The sequence below is a fragment of the Megascapheus bottae genome, chromosome 3, assembly GCF_031878675.1.
Source record: "Megascapheus bottae isolate mThoBot1 chromosome 3, mThoBot2.hap1, whole genome shotgun sequence".
In the NCBI taxonomy this organism is placed as follows: domain Eukaryota; kingdom Metazoa; phylum Chordata; class Mammalia; order Rodentia; family Geomyidae; genus Megascapheus; species Megascapheus bottae.
The window spans coordinates 85,822,448-85,842,878 of NC_143511.1; the positions used below are offsets into that span (position 1 = coordinate 85,822,448).

Genomic DNA, 20,431 nt, shown 5'->3' on the forward strand with positions numbered 1-20,431 from the left:
TTCAGAACTGAGCTGAAGAGGCCACACCTGTCTCCTCCCAGAACCTTTCTACCTTTGCAAGGAAGAGCCCCTCAGGACCAGTCAGTCCCTTCACACCCACACCCACCTTGAAACACACGTTCCACCCTGCTCTTGGCAGTGTTCTAATGCTCACTTTCTTCCCTTGAGGGTCCATGGTGTCCCAGCAGCCCAAACCATCTTCCTCTGACTCCTCGAACCTGGTGAACTGCCAAACCAAAGCAATTTCTAGGGGGAAAAAAAAGTCATTATCCTGAAGAGCCAGGGTACGGGCTACTCCTGGATTAGATGGGGGCTGTAGGTATCTGTAGGAGGGGCAGAGCTGTGAGTGAGTATGCTCTGGGTAGGAAAGGGTTAAACCCTCCCAGCCTTCAGCCAGCCACTCTTCCCCCTTCCTGAACTTTCTCCTCTCCAGTCCTGGACACATCGCTCAGAACCGGAGTTCACCAGTCCAGTCCCCATGGCCTGCCTGAGCCCCGCACAGCTTCAGAAGGTAGGGCCTGCAGGGTGGCATCGGGAGGGGCTGGCAAGGGGAGCACACCTCTAGTGGCCTCTGAAACTGACCCTCCTGCTGCTTTTATTTTATTTTTTCAAAGTCCTAAGCCTTGAACTCAGGGCCTAAGCACTGTCCATGGTCATTGTCAAGGCTAGAGCTCTAGCATTTGAGCCACAGTACCACTTCGGGCTTTTTTTTTTTTTTTTTTTTTTATGTATGTGATACTGAGGAATCGAACCTAGGTCTTCATGCATGCTAAGCAAGCACTCTACCACTAGGCCACACACCTGGCCCCTCCTCCCGTTTTATGGAGGCTCACACCAAGAACTGATGGGCTCCCGGACACAAGGCCTTACTTCTACACAGCCCACAGGACCAGCATGGGGCAGGGTGGAGGGTGTGTGTGTGTGTGTGTGTGTGTGTAAGTGATAAAAACCAGAATAGAGCACTTGGTTGGGCCCGTCCAGCTGGCTTTCTGGTGGGGGGTGGTGCCAGTGGGGAGGTCCTCCTTCTGGGTTGACCATTAGGCCAAATACCAAAGGCCTTAAAATGGCCTGCAGATTCCTACCCCGAGCTTGCTACCCCAGCCCTCGCTTCCTAGCCCTTGCTTCTCAGCCTGTCAGGCTAGAGCTCAAGCCCAAGGCCCCAGATTTGATCCACAAACACACAGGAAAACAAAAAAATCCCACAAAGACAATCCATACTCACAGCTACCAGAGCCCTAGGGACAGACAGTACCTCCTCTACCTGCTTTTCTTACTGTTTTTTTTTTGTTTGTTTTTTTTTTTTGTGGTGCTGTGGGTTGAGCCCAGGGGCCTCACACATAGGCCAGAAAAGCACTGTATCGCTGGAGCCACATCTCCAGTCCCTTTGTTTGCATTATTTTTTTTTCTCTGAGTGAGGTTTGCCTCTAATCCCCAGCCAGCCTGGGCTGTGATCCTCCTCCCTGTGCTTCCCTGAGCACTAGGGTGACAAATGTGTGCCCTGAGCTCAGTCACAGGTTGAGAAGGAGTCTCTGGAACTGTTGTCTTGTCTGGCCTCAGACTGTGATCTCCCTCATTTCTTTCTTTTTTTTTTTTTTGCCAGTCCTGGGCTTGAGCTCAGGGTCTGAGCACTGTCCTTGGACTTTCTCAAGGCTAGAGCTCTACCACTTGAGCCTCAGCACCACTTCCAGCTTTTTTCTATGTATGTGGTACCGAGAAATCGAATCCGGGTCTTCGTGCATGCTAGGCAAGCACTCTACCACTAGGCCAAACTCCAGCCCTCTAGTGTTTAATTAGAGATAAAGAGTCTCTCAGACTTGAGTGCCCAGGCTGGCTTTGAACCTTGATCATCAGATCTCAGCCTCTTGAGTAGTTAGGATTGGGAAGGAAAGGCAGAAAGATAAGAGAGTTTAAGGCCAGCCCAGGCAACATTAGCAAGATCCTGAATCTAAAACAATTCAGAGTGAAGGAAAGGGCGACACTGTTCAAAAAGAAATGTATGCTTGGGCTGGGAATGTGGCTTAGTGGTAGAGTATTTGCCTAGAATGCACGAAACCCTGGGTTCAATTCCTCAATACCGTATAAACAGAAAAAGCCAAGCCAGGCATGGTGGCTCCTGTCTATAATCCTAGCTACTCCAGAGGCTGAGATCTGAAGATGGAGGTTCAAAGTCAGCCTGGGAACAAAAGGACCTCTAGGAAACAGGGAAGTAGGGCTTAGCTCAAGGGTAGGGTGGTAGCCTTGAGCAGAAAAGCTCAGAGACAGCAACTAGGCTGAGTTCAAGTCCTTTGACTCACAGAATAAATCAATCAATCAATCAAACAGAAAAAGCCAGAAGTGAAGTTATGGCTCAAGTACAACAGTAGCCTTGAGCACTGAGAGACTCAGAGATAGAGCCCAGGCCCTGACTTCAAGCCCCAGGACTGGCACAAAAAAGGAAAAAATAAAAAGTGTACTCAGCACTGTAATTCAGAATGATAGAACTAGGCTAGCCTTGAGTGGAAAAAGCTCAGGAACAGTGCCCAGGCCCTAAGTTCTAGGCCCTGACTGGCCTTCCCCACCACCCCCCGCAAAAGGCATTATTTTTGTATGAAGCCCTGGGTTCAATTCTTCAGTACCACATAAATAGAAAAAGCTAAAAGTGGTGTTGTAGCTCAAGTGGTAGAGAACTAGCCTGAGCAAAAGAAGCTCAGGGCAGGGTGCCATGGCTCACACCTTTTGTGCCCAGGCCGACTTTGAACCTTTCTGTCTTTGTTGTTGTTGTTGTGAGTCATGGGGCTTGAACTCTGGGCCTGGGCACTGTCTCTGAGCTCTTCAGCTCAAGGCTGCCACCGTACCCCTTGAGCCACAGCACCACTTCTGGTTTTCTGGTGGCTAATTGGAGATAAAAGTCTCATAGAGTTTAGTGCCTGGGCTGGCTTTGAACCATGATCCTCAGATCTCAGCCTCCTGCTGAGTAGCTAGGATTATAGGAGTAAGCCACCCCCCATGCCTGACCCATGCCTCCTCCCTCCTAATGTGAGATTTTTATCATCTGCCTTTGTTCCAAAACAGGAAACCAGACTTTGTCTAGCAAATCCCCGGAATCATGAAACACAGCTCTGGAAACAAATCCCCTTGCACATCCATCTTTGCTCCTCAATGCTCTATTTTATTTTTCCAGTGCTGGGGGTGGAACCTGGGGCTTTTTCCACGCTTATGTAAGGGCTCCACATTCAACTTCACCACCAGCCCTGGAGAAAGGCATTTATGCCTTCTCTCCTTATCTCCCCACAGCTCAGAATGCGGGAACTAGAGGTTAATCTGAATAAAGCATCTGTTGGACCCTTCCCTATCTGCCCACTCCCGTCTGCCTGACTCCCGGTCTAGCTGAGCCCCATGCTGGCATGCTTTCTCCTCTTGCCCTCCACTCCTCATCCTCCTGTTCCCCCACGAGCTTCACACATCTCCTCTGCCTGGAAGTTCTCCTTCCTCATATACAGTGGTCTCTCTTAAATTTAAAGAAAAAATTTCCTGGGTGTCTGTACCCATCCGAGGCCTTGAGTCTATATCGTTGAATTTCATATGATCAAAGCTAATGCTCTAGCACTTGAGCCATAGCTCTAACTCTGGCCTTTTTTTTGGGGGGGGGGGAGGGTTGTTAAGTGGAGGTAAGACTCTCACAGACTCTGGCCTAGGCTGGCTTAGAACAGAGATTTTCATATCTTAACCTCCTGAGTAGCTAAGATTACAAGCATGAGCCACTAGCTCCCGGCATGAGGTTATATTTGGATATTTCTCCAGGCCACCACAGGACTGATTAGGAAAAATCTCTCATTCTCCCTCCCTTTCCTAAAATCCATGCTGCCTATACTGATAGGGAGGACAGGGCTGGAGCAATGACTGGGTTGCTAGGTCTCTCCTTTACCAACTTTCCAGTTGGGGGTCAAGTGTGGGCCGTAAGGCAGCAGGGGAAGGCTGAGCCTCGCTTCTGCTTGCAGTTCCAGGAGGATGGGTTTCTGGTGCTGGAAGGATTCTTGTCTGCAGAAGAGTGCATGGCCATGCGACAGAGGATCAACGAGATCGTGGCAGAGATGGATGTCCCTCCCCATTGTCGCACTGAGTTTTCTACACAGGAGGAGGAACAGCTTCGAGCCCAGGTAGGTGAGGATGGTGTGTGTGTGTGTGTGTGTGTGTGTGTGTGTGTGTGTGTGTGTGTGTGTGTGTGTAGCAGACAGTACTGCGGTTTAAACTCAGGACCTGGGCACTGTCCCTCAGCATTTTTGTTCAAGACTGGTACTTTACTTGAGTCACAGCTCTACTTCTGGCTTTTGTGTGTGATTAATTGGCTATTAGAATCGCACAGATGTGTCTACCCAGGATGGCTTCAAACCTCAGTCCTAGGATCTCAACCTCCTGAGTAGCTGAGGATTCCAGGCATGAGCCACCACTGCCTGGCTTTGTTTGGATCTCAGATGAGGTCTCTGGTCCCAGACGTGCACCCTGGCCGGCACCAGGCTAAGCACTGTGTGCATCCCTCCTTAGCGCCCCACTCTAAGCTTACAAGGGAGCCATGATTGTTCCTATTTGACAGGCAGGGAACGTGAGGCTCAGACCACTTCTCCTAACCATATAGTAATTGGTATAGCTCGGATTTAAATTTAACTCTGTCAGAAACCAAGTGATGCTGTACCTTCTGCCACAAAGAGCCAGTGTGAGCCTGATGGTTCTGTCAGCCCGCCTGTGTGAGTCTTGTTCTCAACCAGATTAGGAACTCCAGCATGAAGACATGGGTTCCATTCCTTGATACCACATACATAAAAATGCCAGAAATGGTGCTGGGCTGTGGCTCAAGAGGTAGAGCTCTAGCCTTGAGAAGGCAAGAACGAAGGTGATTCCTCACCTATTTGGTTCTTCTAACCGTAGTCTGGATTTCAGACTAGGGCTCATTCATCCTGATACTGACGTGCTGCCGTCCTCTGGTGGCCAAAAGCAAGAATTACAACTTTAAAGACCTTACGTATCAGAAAATGGAAAGATAAGAGTCTTGAGGTTTTTCTTTAAAAAAAAATATATATATATTTATTTATTTATTGCCAGTCCTGGGCTTGAGCCTTATGTTTTAATTTTTATTTTATTTTTATTTGGCCTTATTTTCTATTTTATTTATTTATTTATGGGGCCGGGAGTTTGGCCTAGTTGGTAGAGTGCTTGCCTAGCATGCACAAAGACCTGGGTTCAATTCTATGTATGTACTACATACATAGAAAAAAGCCGGAAGTGGTGCTGAGGCTCAAGTGGTAGAGCTCTAGCCTCGAGAAAGTCCAAGGACAGTGCTCAGGCCCTGAGCCCAAGCCGAGGACTGGCAAAAAAGAAAAAAAAAATCTATTTATTTATTTATTTTTGCTCATTGGGCTTGAACTTGGCCTGGGCACTGCCCTTGGACACTTTTTACTCAAGGTTAGTGCTATGCTACTTGAGCCACAGCACCACTTCCAGCTTTTTCTGCGTGTATGGTACTCCAGGCATACACGCTCTCCCTGAGCTCTTCAGCTCAAGGCTACCACCCTACCCCCAGAGCCACAACACCACTTCCGGTTATCTTGTGGTTAATAGGGGATAAGAGTCTCACAAACTTTCCTGCCTGGGCTGGCTTTGAACCCCAATCCTCAGATTTCAGCCTCCTGAGTCGCTAGGATTACAAGCATGAGCCACCGCACCTAGCTATTCTTTTCTTTTTTGTCTGTCACTGGGGCTTGAACTCAGGCCTACACTCTGAGCCACAGCACCGCTTCTGATTTTCTGGTGGTTAATTGGAGGTACGAGTCTCCCGAGGATTTTTCAGCCTGGCTTGTTTTCAAACTGTGATCCTCAGATCTCAGCCTCCTAAGTAGCTAGGATTGCAGCCATGAGCCACCAGCACCTGGATTTCATTTTCCACTTCCGGTGACTTCAATTATATGTAGCACCATCATAAATTGGGACACATCTGTAATTAGATATTTCCAAGAAAAGTCAGATTTTCAGCTGCAAGCTGTACTTCCAGAACTTGGGGTTTCTGTTCACCACCAGCACCTCACTGTTTAGGAAGCTTCTGGGGGTTTGTAATTCTGGGTGATGCAGTGCCTGCGTCTACTCCCCTCTTTGCTAGAGTCAGCTATTAGCCACCAGATCCTTCTTGTAGTCCCTTCTCTGTCTCCTTTCACAGGGCAGCACGGACTATTTCTTGAGCAGTGGGGACAAGATTCGATTCTTCTTTGAGAAAGGCGTTTTTGACAAGAAAGGTTTGTTGCTGGGGTCCTACACCCAGGAGGGAGTGGCTGTAATGTGATAGAATTTGGAGTTCTGCCCTCCAGGGATGGAAGAAAGCTGAGACCACCTGTCTAGTGGACAGCAGACTTCCAATTCTTCAGCTTTTGTCTGTTCTGTGTCACAGGAAACTTCCTGGTCCCCCCAGAGAAAGCCCTCAACAAAGTTGGCCACGGTGAGCAGCGCCCTGGGGGTGGGGGAAAGAAAAGGCCAGAGGAGACTTAAGATCAAAGTGGGGCTTGGAATGTGCTTTCTGGCTGCATCTGTCTTCTTGCCTTACTTTTCATCTTCCGGCACTAATCTTGTAGTTACTACCCCAGGACTGGGAGGAGGGCTCCCCTTGAGTGCTCCCTACAGGTAGACCAAAGCAGACCATAACACCCTTCTGCCCGGCTCTGATGAGCAAGAGGGACTCCTGGATCCAGCTGCTTCCTGGACCAAACTACCATGTTGATCTACTCCCTGCTCTAAGGAAAGTACCATTGTCATTTTGGGGGAGGGGTATCCTAGTACTTGAACTAGAATTCAGGGCCTGGATGCCAACCCTGAGCTTTTTAATGAACACTAGTCTTCTACCACTTGAGTCACTGCTCTACTTCCAGCTTTTAGATGGTTAATTGGAGATGAGAGGCTCATGGACTTTCCTGCTTGTGCTGGCTTTGAACTACAATCCTTGCATCTGGGCTTCTTGAATAGCTAGGATTACAGGTGTGAGCTACCCAGTGCCTGGGTGTAGGGATTTTCTTCTCTCCTTTTACAGACAAGACTGAGGCTCACAGGACAGAAATGGTCCCCTGGGTGCACACAGAGGAAGGGGGTGCATTGAGGTTCTTCCTGAGTCAGTCCTCTACGAGGGATGGAGATTCAGGACTGGAGGACTAAGGTTTCCAGATATTCAGAAAAGAAAACCTAACAACTCAGGAGGCTGAGATCTGAGGATCACAGTTTAAGCCAGCAGGTGCAGACAGATCTGAGACATTCTTATTTCTAACTACCAAAAAACTGGAAGTAGATATATGGCTTATATGGCTAAAGTGATAGAGCACCAGCTTTAAGTGGAAAAAGCCATGGAGAGCATGAGATCCTGAGTTCAAACCCCAGGATGGGAAAAATAAATAGTTCACTTGCCTTGAATCCCAGCTATTGGGAGTCTGAGATGTGAGGATCATGGTTCAAAGCCAATCCAGGCAGAAAAGTCCATGAGTATTTTTTTTTTTTTGCCAGTCCTAGACACTGTCCTTGAGCTTTTTTTTGCTCAAGGCTAGCGTTCTACTACTTGAGCCCACTTGAGTTTTTTTCTGTGTATGTGGTACTGAGGAATCAAACCCAGGACTTCGTGTATGCTAGGCAAGCACTAGATCACACTCCTGGCCCTCCATGAGATTTTTTTTTTTGTGGGTCATGGGGTTTGATCTAGGCCTGGCAAATGTCCCTGGGCTACCACCCTACCCCTGGGCCTAGGCATTGTCCCTGAGCTCTTCAGCTCAAGGCTACCACCCTACTCCTTGAGCCACAGCCCTATTTCCCATTTTCTACTTGTTACTTGGAGATAAGAATCTCATATTTTTTAGGGCCAGGCTGGCTTTGAATTATAATCTTAAGATCTCAGCCTCCTGAGTAGCTAGGATTGCATGTGGGAGTCATGGTGCTTGGCCCTCTAGGAGATTCTTATCTCCAATAAACTACTTAGAAAAAGCCAGAAGTAGAGCTGTGTCTGAAGTGATAGAGCACAAGCCTTGAACAAAAAGAAGCTCAGAGACAGTGCCCAAGCCCTGAGTTCAAGCCCTAAGACGGAGAAGCAAACATAAAATAAGTGAACAAGCATAAAGCATAGCGTACCTCACATGGGTGACCACATGGCAGTGAGGCCTGAGTGGTGCCCGGGGGGTGAGCCTCTGCACAGCGGCCCAGGCTGGCCCACTGCCCACCAGCCCCCCCTCTGCCCTGCAGCTCTCCATGCCTACGACCCTGTCTTCAAGAGTGTCACCCACTCCACTAAAGTTCAGGTGAGCAGAAGTGGGGACAGGAAAGGAGGGTGGACTGGTTGGAGGGGCAGAGGGGAGCAGCAGTTTAACCCTGTCCCCTTCCAGGCCTTGGCCAGAAGTCTGGGCCTCCAGGTGCCCGTGGTTGTACAGAGCATGTACATCTTTAAGGTAAGCCTCGTGTCCACCCCTTGGCCTCAGTTTCCCCTTTGAAAGATGGGCAGACTGTTTACATAGGCTTGGGGGCTTTGTGCTTAGCTGATTAAAATTTGGTGGTAGATTTCTGGGCACTGGTGGCTCAGACTACTTAGGAGGCTGAGATCTGAGGATTGCAGTTCTAAGCCAGCCTGGGCAGGAAAGTCCTTGAGATTCTTATCTACAATTAGGCACAGAAAAAGCTGAAAGTGGCGCTGTGGCTCAGGAGGTAGAGCAATAGCTTTGAGGGAAAAGGAGCCCAAGGACAGCATCCAAGATGCCCAGAGTTCAAGAACCAGTTAAAAAAAGAAAAACAGATACCGCCCCCCCCCACTGGTTCTGGAGGTGATTTCTGGCCCTCACTTGTTTTCTTGGAGATTTTTGGGGGGCAGTGCCTGCTGCCTTCTGTGTAGTATACCCCTGTGCCTTCCTGGGGTGGGCACACAGGTGGTACTTGAGTGTGAGTGTTGGCATGGAACAAGAGTGGCAGTGTCGGGCCGGGAGTTTGGCCTAGTGGTCGAGTGTTTGCCTAGCATGCACGAAGACCTGGATTCAATTCCTCAGTACCACATACATAGAAAAAAAACAGAAGTGGTGCTGAGGCTCAAGTGGTAGAGCTCTAGCCTTGAGAAAGTCCAAGGACAGTGCTCAGGCCCTGGGCTCAAGCCCTAGGCCTAGCCAAAAAAAAAAAAAAAAAAAAAAAGGGACCGGGAGTTTGGCCTAGTGGTTAAAGTGCTTGCCTAGCATGCATGAAGACCCAGGTCCGATTCCTCGGTACCACATACATAGAAAAAAGCCGGAAGTGGTGCTGAGGCTCAAGTGGTAGAGCTCTGGCCTTGAGAAAGTCCAAGGACAGTGCTCAGGCCCTGAGCTCAAGCCCAGGACTGGCAAAAAAAAAAAAAAAAAAAAAAAAAAAAAAAGAGTGGCAGTGTTCTGCAGGACTCAGATCCAGCCTAGATCTTTCCATGCCTTTCTTCCCTCTTCCCACCCCCCATTTTTCCCTTTACTCCTCCCCCGTTCCCCTCCTTTCCCCCTCCATCCTCAACAAGCCCTTCTCTCTTGCAGCAACCTCACTTTGGTGGTGAAGGTAAGCCGGGAGCAGACCTTGAGCCTCTAGAAAAGGTGGGGAGATCAGAGTGGTCAGGGGACAAAGAGCTCCATCTTCTACACCCTCCTGGCACAGTGGAATGGTAGGGTGTCCTGGAGCCCTTTGGCCATTAGGCCCCAAATCTGACAGTAACACTTAGCTCAATAAAAGTATATTCTTCAGGGCTGGGAGCATGGCCTAATGGTAGAGTGCTTCCCCTAGCATGCACGAAGCCCTGGGTTTGATTCCTCAGTACTACAGACACAGAAAAAGCTGAAAGTGGTGTTATGGCTCAAGTGGTACAGCGCTAACCTTGAGAAAGTCCAAGGACCAAGGACATTGCCAAGGCCCTGAGTTCAAGCCCCAGGACCAGGGGAAAAAAAAAAAGTAGATACTTCAGAGCTGCTGCTGAGGCATGCTTGTCGTCCTAGGGACTTAGGAATCTGAGGTTGTGACTGGCCAGGGCAGAAGCGTTTTCAAGACTTTACCTCAGTGGAAAGAAACTAGGAATGGCGGCACATGTTTTTTTTTTTTTTTTTTTGTCAAGACATGGGACTTGAACTCTGGGCCTGGGCGCTGTCCCTGAGCTCTTCAGCTCAAGGCTACTGCCCTACTCCTGGAACCACAGCACCACTTCCTGTTTCCTGGTGATTAATTGGAGATAAGAGTCTCACAGACTGGCTTTGAACTGTGATCCTCAGATCTCAGCCTCCTGAGTAGTTAGGATTACAGGCGTGAGCCACCAGGGCTCATTGCCACATATTTATTATTCCAGCTACTGTAGGAAACATAAAATTGGGAGCATCATGGTCTAGCCACACAGTGGGTAGGAAGTAAGATCCTACCTAAGAAATAACCAATACAAGCCAGGCTCAGGCAGCACATGCCAATAATCCATGCCTACTCATGAAGCTGCAATCTGGAAAATGGTAGTCCAAATCTGAGCAGAAAAACCTAACAGACTCTTATCAAAATAATCAGTGAAAAAGCAAATCTAGACGTGTGGCTCCAGTGGTAGAGCACCAGCCATGCAAGCAAACCAGCTCAGCACAAGGACTGTGAATTCTTATTTCAAACCCCAGAACCAGCAAGATGAAAAAAAAAAAAAGGACTGGAGGGGCCAGGAGTTTGGCTTAGAGGCAGAGTGGTGCTTACCTAGCATGCACCAAGACCTGGGTTCAATTCCTTGGTACCACATGCATAGAAAAAAGCTAAAAGTGGTGCTATGGCTCAAATGGTAGAGCTCTAGCCTTGAGAAGGCCCAAGGACAGTGCTCTGGTCCTGAGTACAAGCCTCAGTATTGGCAAAAAAAAAAAAGACTGGACACATACCTGAGTTGTAAAGTACCTGCCTAACAAGTGTGAGACCATGAGTTCAGAGAGACAGAGACAGATTCATTTCCATTCCTAAGATCTTAAGCCAGTGGATCTGGTCTGGATAGGCTTGTGAATTTGTATTTTTGGCTGCATTGGAATTTGGACTCAGAACCTTGTACTTGCTGAGCAGGTGCTTCTATTTGACTACACCTCCAGCAGTGATCTGAGCCAGCGGTACACTTTCAGTTTCCTGTTGTTTAATTGGAGTCTCATGGCCTTTCCTGCCATGCTGGCTTTGAACCTTGGTCTTCAGATCTCAGCCTCTTGAGCAGCTAGGATTAGAGGTATACGCCACTCCAGCAGCCTTTTGAGATAGATTATAGTAGAGAAGTGGGAAAAAAGTATTTTTTTTGATTAGTTGTGGGGCTTGAACTCAGGGGATGGGCACTGTCTCTGAGCTCAAGGCTAGTGCTGTGCCACTTTGAGCCAAAGTGCCATTTCTTTTATTTATTTATTTTTTGCCAGTCCTGGGCTTGAGCTCAGGGCCTGAGCACTGTCCTTGGACTATTTCTCAAGGATAGAGCTCTACCACTTGAGCCTCAGTACCATTTCCAGTTTTTTTTCTATGTAGATGGTACTGAGGAATCAAACTCGGGTCTTCGTGCATGCTAGGCAAGCACTCTACCTTTAGGCTAAACTCCCGACCCCCCTTTTTTTTTGTGAGTCATGGGGCTTAAACTCTGGGCCTGGGTGCTGCCCCTGTGCTCTTCAGCTTAAAGCCTACCCCCCTGCCCCTGGAGCCACAGCCCCACTTCCTATTTTCTAGATATTAATTGGAGATAAGAGTATCAAGTTCTTAGTCGCCCAGGTGGCTCACGCCTGTAATCCTAGCTACTCTGGAGGCTGAGATCTGAGGATCAAGGTTCAAAGCCAGCCCGGGCACAAAAAGACTTGAGACTCTTATCTCCAATTAGCCTCTAGAAAACAGGAATTGGGGCTTGGTTCAAGGGTAGGGTGGTAGCCTTGAGCTGAAGAGCTCAGGGACAGTGCCCAGGCTGAGTTCAAGCCCCATGACCCACAGGGAAAAAAAAAAAAAAAGAATCTCAGGGTCTCAGGTTCTCTAGTGCCTGTCTGGCTTTGACCCTCACCCCCTGGCGTGTCTTCTGCAGTATTCCCTCACCAGGATGCCACCTTCCTGTACACGGAGCCCCTTGGTCGGGTGCTGGGTATGTGGATCGCAGTGGAGGATGCCACACTGAGCAATGGCTGCCTCTGGTTCATCCCTGGCTCCCACATCAGTAAGGACCCTTGCCCGCACCCACCCCCCCATTCCCCAGGGAGGGGGTCTTGGTGAAGAGACAGTGGAGCCCAAGGTGCCATCTTGGCTTGCAGATGGGGTGTCAAGAAGGATGATCCGGGCCCCTGCTGGCTCAGCACCGGGCACCAGCTTCCTGGGGTCGGATCCTGCCTGGGATGACAGCCTCTTTGTGCCCACACCGGTGCACACAGGTAGGTTGGGACATAGAGCAATTGGGAGGCAAGTGGCCATTCCCCAGATCTGTGCTCACTCCTCTACCTGGTCATGGAAGAGGCTCCACTTGATGCCTCAGGGATGGGGGCCTGGTGCAGGTGGCTCACCCCTGTCATCCTAGCTACTCAGATGTGAGGATGGTGGTTCAGAGCCAGGCTAGGCAGGAAAGTCTTTATACACTCTTACCTCTTAAACCACCAAAAAGAGGGAAGTGTAGCTGTGGCTTAACTAGTAGAGTGCTAGAGAGAACTCAGAGACAGTGTTCAGAGTCCTAAGGGGTTGAGACTCACACACACACACACACACACACACACACACACACACACACACACACACACACACACAAAGGTGGGGCTGGCAGAGCATCCAGAAGTTAGGAGCCAGCAGGGTCACCAGCAAGTCCTCCCAGATCAGGGGAAGCTACAGTACAGAGGCTTTTTCTTGGTGGTGGTGATAGTTATTAGGTCTTGAGCTCAAGGCCTCAGGCTCTCATTAGGCTCTTGGTTGTTTGCCCTACTCAAGGCTAACCTCCCATTTTAGCCATACCTCTATTTCTGGCTTTTTTTTTTTTTTGGTTAGTGTGGGGCTTGAACTCAGGACCTGAGCATTATTCCTGAACTCTTGCTCAAGGCCAGTACTCTACCACTTTTGAGCCACAGAGCCACTTCCAGTTTTCTGATGGTTACTTGGAGATAAGAATTTCAAGGGGAGGGCTGGGAGTTTGGTCTAGTGGTAGAGTACTTGCCTAGCATGCACCAAGACCCAGATTCCATTCCTTGGTACCACATACATAGAAAAAAGCCAGGAATAGTGCTGTGGCTCAAGTGGTAAAGCTCTAGCCTTGAGAAAGCCCAAGGACAGTGCTCAAGCCCTGAGTTCAAGCCCCAGACCGGGCAAAAAAAAATTTTAAAGAATTTTAAGGGGAGCCTGCACAGTGGCTCTCACCTGTAATTCTATCTACTCAGGAGGTTGAAATCTGAGGATCAAGGTTCAAAGCCAGCCTGGGCACAAAAAGACCTGAGACTCTTATCTCCAGTTAACCTCTAGAAAATGGGAAGTGGGGCTTGGCTCAAGGGTAGGGTAGTAGTCTTCAGCTGAAGAGATCAGGGACAGCACCCAGACTGAGTTAAAGCCCCATAACCCCCCCCCCTAAAAAAAAGAAAAGTTTCAAGGGGGACTTTCCTACTCAGCTGGCTTTGAACAGCCAGGGTGACAGGCAAGGTGTGAGTCACTATGCCTGGTAAGTAATACAGAGGACTTGATTCTAGGGGAACCTTGGTCAAAATAGCATAGCTGTGGTCTGGAGCAGGCCTCAGGCTCCAGAACCTCCAGGGATGGGATTGGACATGGGCTGGGAGGCAGAGGCCACCTGAGGGAGGAGGTCCCAGCCCCTAACTACTCTACTCCCGAAGGAGGGAGGCTGTGCCATGGGGCTGGTGTTTTCCTGATTGTCTCACATCCCTGCCAGGAGCGCTGGTCCTGATCCACGGGGAAGTAGTTCACAAGAGTGAGCAGAACCTCTCTGCCAGCTCTCGCCAGGCCTACACATTCCATCTCATGGAGGCTGTGGGCACGGTCTGGAGCCCAGAGAACTGGTACGTGGCAGGGCAAGTTTCTCTGAAGAGGACTTGGGAGCTGTGGCAGTGCTCTGAGCTTCTCTATTCTCTGCAGGCTCCAGCCCACAGCTGACCTGGCCTTTCCTCCACTTTACACCTCATGACTCCCAAAGGCTGGACCGCCCTTCTCCGGTGAAGCCACGTGCCCAAAGACTGCACCATCTCCCCTCACCCCCAGAAACCATGCCCCACAGCAATGTAGCTAGGCAGGCGAGAGGCCCAAGAAACGGGACAGCAGCCCCTGCTGGGTGGCTGGGGGCTTCCCCAAAGTATCAGTCTCTTTGCCACTCTTCTGCCCAACACAGCTTCTTCCTTGATGTGGATTTTCAGCCATAAAAGGGTTCTGGCTGATTCTCTTCTCTTGAGAATAACTATGACCATCATATATAAGATGGTGATTAAAAACAAGTTTCCATTGTAGCAGCTTATCCATCCTCCTTCTTTCCCAAGAAACCTTGTTCTGCTCATGAGGGAGGGCCTTAGTAAGAACCATCCCAAGCTAGGTGCTAGTTATTTATGCCTGTAGTCTTATCTGCTCAGGGTGCTGAGATCTGAGGATCGTGGTTCCAATCCTGCTGGGGCAAGAAAGTCCCCCCCCCCCAATTAATCACAGAAAAAAGCCAGAAGTGATACTGGGGCTCAAGTGGTAGAGTGCTAGCCTTGAGTGACAGAGCTAAAAGTGCATGCCAGTCATGATCACACTGCATGGGCTTTACCTGCTTCATCACGCTGAATCATCACAGTGTGTTTACAGACTAACACAAAAAAGCTGGGGCCAGGAGTTTGGCCTAGTGGTAGAGTGCTTGCCTAGCATGCACGAAGACCCAGGTTCGATTCCTTGGTACCACATACATAGAAAAAAGCTGGAAGTGGTGCTGTGGCTCAAGTGGTAAAGCTCTATCCTTGAGAAATAGTTCAAGGACAGTGCTCAGGCCCTAAGTTCAAGCCCCATGACTGGCAACAAAGAAAAAAGGGAAAAAAGGCTGAGCACGGCTTAATGGTAGAGTTGCTTGCCTAGCAAGCACGAAGCCCTGGGTTCCATTCCTCAAGGACAATACCCAGGCCCTGAGTGTAAGCCTCAGGACTGACCCCCCCCACCAAAAAAAAAATGCTGAGCACTGAGGATTGTGGTTTGAAGCCAGCCTAAGCAGAAAAGTCCATGAACCTCTTTATTTTTTTCCTCAGTCATGGGACTTGAACTGAGAGCTTGGGCTCAGTCCCTAAGTTCTTTTGCTCAAGGCTAGTGCTCTACCACTTTAAGCCACAGCACCACTTCTATCTTTTTCTGTGTATGTGATACCAAGGAATGGAACCCAGGGCTTCCTTTGTGCATGTTAGTCAAGCACTCTACCACTAGGCCACACTCCCAGCCCTTGAATGATTAATTGGAGTTCAAGCCCTGGCTGTTTTTGAACTGTGATCCTCAGATCTCTACCTCCTGAGTAGCTAGGATTACAGGTGTGAGCCACCGGTGTCCAGCTCCCAAAGACTCTTACAGCTAATAAACTACTCAGAAAAAGCTGAAGTGGCACTGTGGCTCAAGTGATAGAGCCGTAGCCTTGAGCAAATAATAACAATAATAATAATAATAATAATAATCCTCAGGGACAGCATCCAAGCTCTGTGTTCAAGCCCCAGGACAAAAAAAAAGTAAATAAACAACAACAAAAAATCCCGAGAAAGGATAGTGCTTATCTGAGTTTCTCTTAATAAGCTTATTTATTTAGTTCTTTCATTCTTTTTCTTCTGCAATAGTCAGATGAAAGCAGGGCCTTTCCCATGCTGAAAAGTGACTGCCACTGGCCTGAGCTCCAGCACTGACTCTGAATCGTGAGAGGCACAGAGCATCCCATGCTCTCCGTCACCACCTTTCCTGCCAGACCCAAGCAGCTGTTAGCCGTTCAGTCTTCTAGTCATAGTACCACGCAGAGGATGTGTGGGAACACATCAGCACTCTCCTCTAAGGGAAAGAGCTTGTTAGGGTTTCCCAGGAAGAGGCTCCAGCTCCCTAGAGCTCCAGTCTTGGCATCTGGCCTTGGTAGCACCAAGTTCTCATCTTCTACCAGACAGGGGGACATTTTCTTCTAGTCTAGGGAATTGTGTTGTGTGTTCTTTTTACTGCTGTCAAATGTTCACTGATGGGTGCAGGGGGTCACACCTGTAGTCCTAGCTTCTTGGGAGGCAGAGATCTGGGGATTGTGTTTCCAAGGCCAGCGCAGACCCAAGAGGTTCACATCTTAACCAATAGCTGGTTGTGGTATCATACAAGTGTGTCTCCAGAGCTGCAAGAGAAGCACAAGGTTGGGCATAGTAGAATGTAGACCATGTCTCTCATCCTGGTGACAAAGTGAGCAACAAATAGAAGATCACAGTCCAAGTGAGCCTGAGAATAGTGACATCAATCTTGAAAAATATTCAACATCAAAAGGGGCTGGCAGTGTGATACAGTGCCTTTTTAGAGTGAGGTCTAGAGTTTGAACCTCAGTATAAATACCACATAAAAAGTCATTGAATGTCTACAGTGTTCTGTTACAGGCTAGGTTTCATGCCAGCCCAGTGAGATATCATAGTTGTTTTGTGGTGGGGCGGGGTAGGGGGAGCAGGTGTGGAACAGAGAGAGAGTCTATCTGGAGCACACACCAGTAATGGAGCCTTTTTGAATTCTCCGATTCCCCCAGCCCCAATTGTATCTGTTGAGCTGCTGCCACAGAAATGGGTTGGACAGAATTGGAATGTAAACCCCTCTCTGGAGGGATACCCTAATGGGAAGCCAGGGCTATAAAGTTCATTCTCTGTCACACCTCTCAGCAGGCAGCAAACCCAGCAGCAGATCCTTCCCTTCCAGACCCAAGGCTCACTTATCTTAAGGGAGAAAAACCACTAGTACTTTCTACTTCCCTCCTTGGGTTCTCCTAGTGCAGTCAGGAGTAAAGGTCATTCTGCTTTAAGTTCAGCCCGCCTCTCTTGGCTTTTCAGAGACACAGCTGATCTTGGGTAATGAGGACACTTTCCCTTCACCCTTGCTTATCATGGGTGGGCCAGAGGTGGGCGGCTTCACTCAAGGGCTGTCTTACCAGATGCTCTCCATATTCAGAGAGGTTCAGGCAGGCTGTTATTCTCACCTTGCAGAGAGAAGAATTGAGGTTCAGCCACAAAGATGGTTTCTGCCTATAATCCTAGCTATTCAAGATGCTAAGATCTGAGAATTGTGGTTTGAAGCCTTCCCAGAAAAGTCTGAGAGACTTTTACCTCCAGTTAACTGGTACAAATCTAGAAAGTGTGGCCCATGTGGTAGTTGAGTGCTAAAAAAAAAAAAGCCAAGTGAGAGCATGAGGCACTGAATTTAAGCCATAGCTATAAAAAAAGAAAATCAAGGGTCAACAGGGCACTGGTGGTTCACGCCTGTAATCCTAGCTACTCAGGAGGCTGAGATCTGAGGATGGCAGTTCAAAGCCAGCCCAGGCACAAAAGTCTGTGAGACTCTTATCTCCAGTTAACCACCAGAAAACTGGAAGTTGGTGCTGTGACTCAGTGGAGTAGAGCACTAGCTTTGAGCTGAGCTGCTCAGGGACAGCACCAAGGCCCACAGTTCAAACACCATGACAATTAAAAAAAAAAAAAAGCAAGGGTCAGACTGATTGCTTTATCTAAGGCCACAGTTATGAAGTTGTGTGTACACAGATTCTGATCAGATTAACACACCCCATAAAGCATTCACCCCTCCAGGGGCCCCTCTGGTGTCCTTCCTGTCTTTCCCTTGGCTTCAAGAAAAGAAAGCAGGGCCAGGAGTTTAGCCTAGTGGTAGAGTCCTTGCCTAGAATGCACGAAGACCTGGGTTCGATTCCTCCGTGCACACACATACATTTCCATATACAGGTGGAAATGGTACTGTGGCTTAAGTGCTAGACCACTAGCCTTGACAAAGCCCAAGGACAGAGCTCAGGCCCCAACTTCAAGCCCTAGGACTAGCAAAAAGAAAAAAAGAGAAGAGGGGTGGGGGGGAGGGTAGTGGGGACCAAGACATGTGGAAGGGTATCAATGTATGTGAATTAATGCACCTTCTATCTGGCAAATATCATGTAACCCTTTTATTAAATACAATAAAAATATTTTAAAAAATATAAAAAAAAAAGAAAAAGAGAGAGCTCAACAGTATATTCATATTCTCTGAGTTGTACTATTCTTTTTTTCTCAGGGCCGGGCAATGTCCCAGCTTTTCACAAGTGCATTAGTGCTCTACCACTTGAACAACAGCTTTAATTCTGGACTTTTGGTGATTAACTGGAGATAAGACACTCAGGGCTGGCTTCAGACAGTGATCCTCAGATCTCAGCCTTTCGAGTAGCTTGGTTTATAGGTTCCTTTTTCTTTTAAAATATCAGCAAAACAAAGTAAGAGAACTTTTATTTTTCAAATTTTTATTTTAAGTCTGAATCAAATGAAAATCCCAACCCACATTTCATCCCTAGGTTCTTTCTGTCCATATGTGGTGGGGACCATTCTTCCCAAGTCACTATTTACTGCATCACTGCTGCTGTACAAGAGCTAGGCCATCAACAGTATCAGGAGGTAGAGGGGCAAAAGGAGATTGTCTATCTGTGTAGTATATGCTTCCAGGAGGGACACAGTGCTGATGGACCCCAAAATCCACGCATAACTATAATTCAGGTCCACACCAGTGTCAAAGATTAAGATGAGAGCTACAGAAATAATCTGGGCAAATATAGATGTCACGGTCCCTTCAAAAGTCTTCTTGGTTCCAGGCCAGCGGATCTCCCCCATAGTGCTTCCAAAAATGGAGGCCACCGTATCGCCCACACCCACGGCTAAGACACCAGCATAAGGGACCAGAGCCCTTGCTCCTCCCAGGCTGCCCTTCTGTGTGCAGGGTCTGGGGATCAGCCAGATGGGAAGAGACATGCCCAGGAGCAGGTAGATGTGTGTCAGGATAAGTGGTCCACTGTCGCGTTCATCCAGGAAGAGGGACAGGAGGCTCCGCAGCACATGACCCAAAGGCTTGATGCGGAAGTAGCGCACATACTCCAGGAAGATGAAAACTGCTAAACATACAGTGGCAGCCACATAGAGCAGGGGGCGGTCAAAGATGATACCTGGGATGTAAGTGGCTACCACAATGAAGTGGAAATACTTCCTGGTGATGGTGGGAGCCTGGTGCTTCTTGGACTCAGAAGATGCTCGCTTAGTGTTCTGGTACAGCACCACCAGGCAGGCCACAGTGGCCAGCAGAGACCAATAAGCGAGGAGATAGATGCGAGTTTCTGTCTGGAAGAGGAACTGCAGAAGCCAGAGTAAGGGATTCTTGTGAATGAGCCAATGCAGCCAGGGCAGGACCACACCAAGGCCCAGCACACAAGTCATGAGGTGGAAGAAGATGGAGGAGGCCCAGGTGCCAGAGTCCATGAAGACAAAGAGGGTGCTGAAGAAGACACCCATCAGTACCATCCCTACCACCACCACCAGCAGGAAGAAGTCCACTGGGTCTCCCTGGCTTTCTACCACGCTCAGAGAGCGCTTGATGAGTTGGTTGAGGACGAAGCTAATGCCACCGAGTACCAGCAGGGCTTCCCCAGGAGTGAAGCAGCGAGGCAGCAGGTACAACAGGATCATGTTGAGATACACAAAGATCAGCAGGACTTCCAGGACCTCAATGACCTCCCCCACGCTGAGTGAATGTTTCATGATATACACGATGACGCCTCCCGCCAAACCAGCTATGGCACACGTATTGGTGGGCAACGGGCGCGTGATGCCCAGCGCTAACACCGAGGAGAAGAGGGCCACTGCCATCCCAGTGGCTGCTACGACAATGCCAAAGCGCTCGAAATGCGGGTTCTCGGCAGCCTGGCACCGCTCCTTCATGACCAGCCCTAGCAAAGGCATGACCATGGAGGCGGGCAGGAGGCCGCTGTTGGCTGACGTCCGGAACTGGAACACGGCGTTTCCCTGCTGTAGCAACCGGTCCCACTTGTACTGGACGTAGAAGGCCTGCACGGCGAGGGCCACCGCGCACCACGAGTATCGGTCCCACACGGCTGCGTGGATGCTCAGCACCACCGCGAACACCACCAGAGCCTCTGCCAGCACCGATCCGCTCAGCGGAGCCTGGGGCTCCGGGACGGGGGGAGGACACTTTCGGGTCATGTCTGGCCCGGGTAACTAGGGACGCCTCGGTCTTTGGGCCCGTCACCCCGCCAAGCAAAGGGCAGCAACTTCACTGCAGCCAGCAACCTCGTCCAGCTTCGAGGAAGAAGTTCCGCCGCGGGTCACTCTGCGGCCCGGGAGTGGGCGCCGCTGCACCACTGTCCACCCCGTGGAGTCGTGGCCACTCCTTCGCCCTCCACACCGCCACGGCTCCCGCAGCGGAAGCCGCGCCGGACTGGGCAGCGCCATCTTAGCCC

General features: G+C 49.4%; 2 protein-coding genes across 3 annotated transcripts; one reads left to right on the top strand and one right to left on the bottom strand.

Annotated features, from left to right (window-relative positions):
• Positions 1 to 440: 440 nt before the first annotated feature.
• Phyhd1 (phytanoyl-CoA dioxygenase domain containing 1) lies at positions 441 to 14,432 on the top strand. 2 transcript variants are annotated; one of them, XM_090330811.1, is made up of 11 exons: positions 441 to 511; positions 3,978 to 4,136; positions 6,185 to 6,260; positions 6,413 to 6,460; positions 8,236 to 8,291; positions 8,376 to 8,438; positions 9,528 to 9,549; positions 12,035 to 12,163; positions 12,258 to 12,374; positions 13,865 to 13,991; positions 14,068 to 14,214. In XM_090330811.1, the coding sequence occupies exons 1-11, from the start codon at positions 479 to 481 to the stop codon at positions 14,114 to 14,116; spliced, it is 879 nt and encodes a 292-aa protein (XP_090186937.1). In that variant the 5' UTR covers positions 441 to 478; the 3' UTR covers positions 14,117 to 14,214. The 2 variants fall into 2 exon arrangements, with proteins under 2 accessions (XP_090186937.1, XP_090186936.1); XM_090330810.1 differs by lacking the exon at positions 13,865 to 13,991 and having other exon boundaries at positions 14,068 to 14,432.
• Positions 14,433 to 18,439: 4,007 nt separating this feature from the next.
• Dolk (dolichol kinase) lies at positions 18,440 to 20,429 on the bottom strand. Its single transcript, XM_090329220.1, has one exon. The coding sequence runs from the start codon at positions 20,172 to 20,174 to the stop codon at positions 18,558 to 18,560; it is 1,617 nt and encodes a 538-aa protein (XP_090185346.1). The 5' UTR covers positions 20,175 to 20,429; the 3' UTR covers positions 18,440 to 18,557.
• Positions 20,430 to 20,431: the final 2 nt, after the last annotated feature.

Excerpts from the sequence above, each read along its gene's own strand:
- Phyhd1 (XM_090330810.1), top strand. The coding sequence starts at position 479 with ATGGCCTGCCTGAGCCCCGCACAGCTTCAGAAG. Across the intron at positions 4,137-6,184 it reads AGGAACAGCTTCGAGCCCAG|GGCAGCACGGACTATTTCTT; the intron begins GTAGGTGAGGAT and ends CTCCTTTCACAG. Across the intron at positions 12,375-14,067 it reads GCCCACACCGGTGCACACAG|GCTCCAGCCCACAGCTGACC; the intron begins GTAGGTTGGGAC and ends TATTCTCTGCAG.
- Dolk (XM_090329220.1), bottom strand. The coding sequence starts at position 20,174 with ATGACCCGAAAGTGTCCTCCCCCCGTCCCGGAGCCCCAGGCTCCGCTG.